This window comes from Apis dorsata, unplaced genomic scaffold (assembly GCF_000469605.1).
Source record: "Apis dorsata unplaced genomic scaffold, Apis dorsata 1.3 scaffold_44, whole genome shotgun sequence".
NCBI lineage: Eukaryota > Metazoa > Arthropoda > Insecta > Hymenoptera > Apidae > Apis > Apis dorsata.
In genome coordinates, this window is record NW_006263346.1 from 823,167 (window position 1) to 824,485 (window position 1,319).

At 37.6% G+C, this 1,319-nt stretch overlaps 1 protein-coding gene across 1 annotated transcript in view; it reads right to left on the reverse strand.

Annotated features, from left to right (window-relative positions):
* Window positions 1-54: 54 nt before the first annotated feature.
* The window catches only part of LOC102674420, a 3,472-nt gene continuing 2,207 nt past the window's right edge, over window positions 55-1,319 (reverse strand). The window contains exons 4-5 of the mRNA XM_006608698.2: window positions 1,027-1,276; window positions 55-890 (exon numbers count right to left, since the gene is read on the reverse strand). Of these exons, the coding sequence (XP_006608761.1) occupies window positions 314-890; window positions 1,027-1,276 (827 nt within the window). The 3' untranslated portion in view covers window positions 55-313. The remainder of the gene's footprint in view (window positions 891-1,026; window positions 1,277-1,319) is intronic.

Here is a 1,319-nt window from a genome sequence, read left to right on the forward strand (position 1 = left end):
GAGATTCGTTTTGCTGAAAACATTTATAGCAGTTTTTAAGAAAAATTTTTTTTTACATATACAAAGCGTCTATGTATAAAGACGTGAATAATATAATTATATAATTTTTGTGCCTCTTCCACTCGAATTTCTTCGTCTTTTTTCTTTTTCCTCTCTTTTCTTTTTCTCAAAAATCAATAGTCAATAAAAAAAAATGCTATAAATTCATCTATAACTAGGTAATTGCGTATGAAAAAAAAAAGAATATATAATAAACATGTGAACTAAAACAATATAAATACAAAAACTTAGTAATGTAGATATTTTCTCGAATTTAAAATGTATGTCTCCAAGGTGTACCTTTCGCTGAACAATAATTACCAGTTTTTATCAAACGAGACTTCAAGTTTTTAAATTGATTGGTGTCCCCTTCCTTGAACATCTGCCCGCAATCACCGTATCTGCACGGTGGTTTCCTAATAGGAGCACGATTGTCCCGAAAACGAGAATTATCGTTGCCCGAATATTTATTCCCTCCTTGTTTCACGTTTTCATCGAGTTGACACGTTTCCAAGCTGAATGATTTATCGCATTCATCTTTCCGCTCGTCCGTGAATTCAACCCCCCCATTGAAATACGCCTTGTGCCTGCACTTTTTATTAGTCTTGTACTTCTCCACCAAAATGCACAAGGAATCCTTGTGATTGATCGTTGCCACGGAATCGTCCACTTCCTCGTCGTTCTGCTCCTGCATCATCAACACCTTCTCCGAATCTTTTCCATGACAGTTATTGCAAGTCGATTCCCGAATAATACCGTGATCATTTTGATTGCAACTTTTTAAGTTATTCGAGTTGTTGGAGGAACAGAGGCAAGTGTCCGACGCGAGACGTTTTTCTTTCGAGGAATGTCTATTCGGGAAAGCAGATATTAAGGATTAAGAATTAAGATTTTCATTCTAATTTTCATTTACGTTCGTTCTAAATAAATGTGTGTTATTTTATAGGTTAAAGAATAGGTTTGAATATGTAATGAATCTCTCCCTACCTGTTGTGCTCGTCGCAACGATGATGACAGTGGTCGTGAGAATGGCAACAATGACGATTCTGGCGACAGCAATCCCGATGAGGCTGTAGAAGATTTAGAGTCGAGTGTTTCTCGCAATTGCAAGCGTGCGAAATACTCGATGACGATGGGTGGTTGTTCTTCTGTGGTGTGAACGTGCATCGCAAATTTCGATGGAACCCTTTGCAACCCTTCCCCTCGCCGTTGCAATCGTGCTCGTCCCGGCTGCAATCTAAAAAAAAAAAAAAAATGTGCGCAAGAAATGTAAAATTCAC